Source organism: Sphaeroforma arctica, assembly GCF_001186125.1.
Source record: "Sphaeroforma arctica JP610 unplaced genomic scaffold supercont1.6399, whole genome shotgun sequence".
In the NCBI taxonomy this organism is placed as follows: domain Eukaryota; class Ichthyosporea; order Ichthyophonida; genus Sphaeroforma; species Sphaeroforma arctica.
In genome coordinates, this window is record NW_014034159.1 from 88 (window position 1) to 1664 (window position 1577).

Sequence of the window (1577 nt, forward strand, 5' to 3'; positions counted from 1 at the left end):
TGAGTGTTGCTCATAGACCACAAAAATAAAGACATAATTGCTCCTGAGTCAGCAAAATTCTCACTCGCATACCACTTTCCGCGAGTCCCCGGCTCTACTTAAAACGCTCGGTGACGACATTGCTAATTATGTTGGAGAATTCCAATATTTCAACACACCGACTATGTCTCCACATTTACATATGTACAAGTATGGAATTATATGTCTACATATATGTTTATATATATGTGGAAATGGTTGTGGAGTGTTTACACTTTCTTGGAGATGTCGGTGACGAATACTTTTTGGGCTTTTTATTATAGAAAATAACACTGTTTTTTTTTGAATAAAAATAAATAACATACATATTTCGTTTATAAACCGCCGGTAAATGTTTTAATGGAAAAACTCAGTTTATGGGTAAAAAACATGATGTAAAATAGTATACGTCAACTCAAAATCAACAATAAGCGACGTCAAATCTGCCAGCGATAAATACAATATAGCACAAATGCGCAATATTGAAAAGATAAACAAAACGTCGATATAGATGTAAATATCGAAGCTATTATACGTCGGTGTATTGTATTTATCGTACACATTGATCCTCGTTTAGACAGAATAAAGTGCACATTTGTAGATTATAGGGATTAGACATAAGATATACTCTATAAAGATTAGATATACAATGTTGGGAGGAACAGGCATGGAGATAGATACCACAGACTCCGGTACATCTAGCAATGATACCACTACCAAATCAGTAGAAGAGCTCAAGGCCATAGTAAACAATGCTAGTAACATATCCGATAGTAAGGAAGAGATATCACAGACAGAGTCCGCTATATACGAACTCGCCACGCGATACACCAAAAATGGACAGGCAAATGAACTGAAGAATCTCATTGAGAGCATCAGGCCTTTCCTTAAACTGCTTTCCAAGGCCAAAGCCGGAAAGCTGCTGAGGAAGGTAGTCGGACAGCGATTGGATATGAAGGATGCGTCACGCGACGAAGCTGTGACGCTGTGTGAAGATACGATTAAGTGGTGTGTAGAAGAGAAGCGCTCATTCCTACGCCAAGCGCTTGAATCGCGTCTAATTGGGTTGTTGTTGGAAGCCAAACGGTACTCGGACTCTCTCATACTTACAGACAAGCTTGTGAAAGAGTTGAAGCGATTAGACGATAAAGCTCTGTTAGTGGAGGTTCAGCTGTTAGAGTCGCGTGCATACTACCACTTGCGAAACGGGGTTAAAGCGCGTTCAGCACTCACGTCCGCCCGTACTTCGGCGAATGCAATCTACTGCCCTCCGAGCTTGCAGGGTTCGCTGGATCTGCAGTCGGGGGTCTTGCACGGAGAGGAGAAGGACTTCAAAACAGCCTATTCATACTTCTACGAAGCGTTTGAGAACTACGACTCCATCGAGCACGAACTGGCCTTGAGTGGACTCAAGTATATGCTGTTGGCGAAGATCATGCTGAATCTTCCTAACGTAAGTCAGCGTGGTTTTCTTGTTGTCTGTGGCGCTTTAAGTATGCTGGCTATTCTGAACATATTTTATGTCTATAGGCGGACCGTTGTGTACATTTATATTTATT

At 41.2% G+C, this 1577-nt stretch overlaps 1 protein-coding gene across 1 annotated transcript; it reads left to right on the forward strand.

Moving 5' to 3' along the window:
* Positions 1-506: 506 nt before the first annotated feature.
* On the forward strand, positions 507-1472 carry SARC_15600 (hypothetical protein; the record flags this gene model as incomplete). The annotated part of the gene is made up of 1 exon (XM_014290284.1): positions 507-1472. A coding segment is annotated over exon 1 (805 nt), but the record flags the coding sequence as incomplete, so codon positions are not given.
* Positions 1473-1577: the final 105 nt, after the last annotated feature.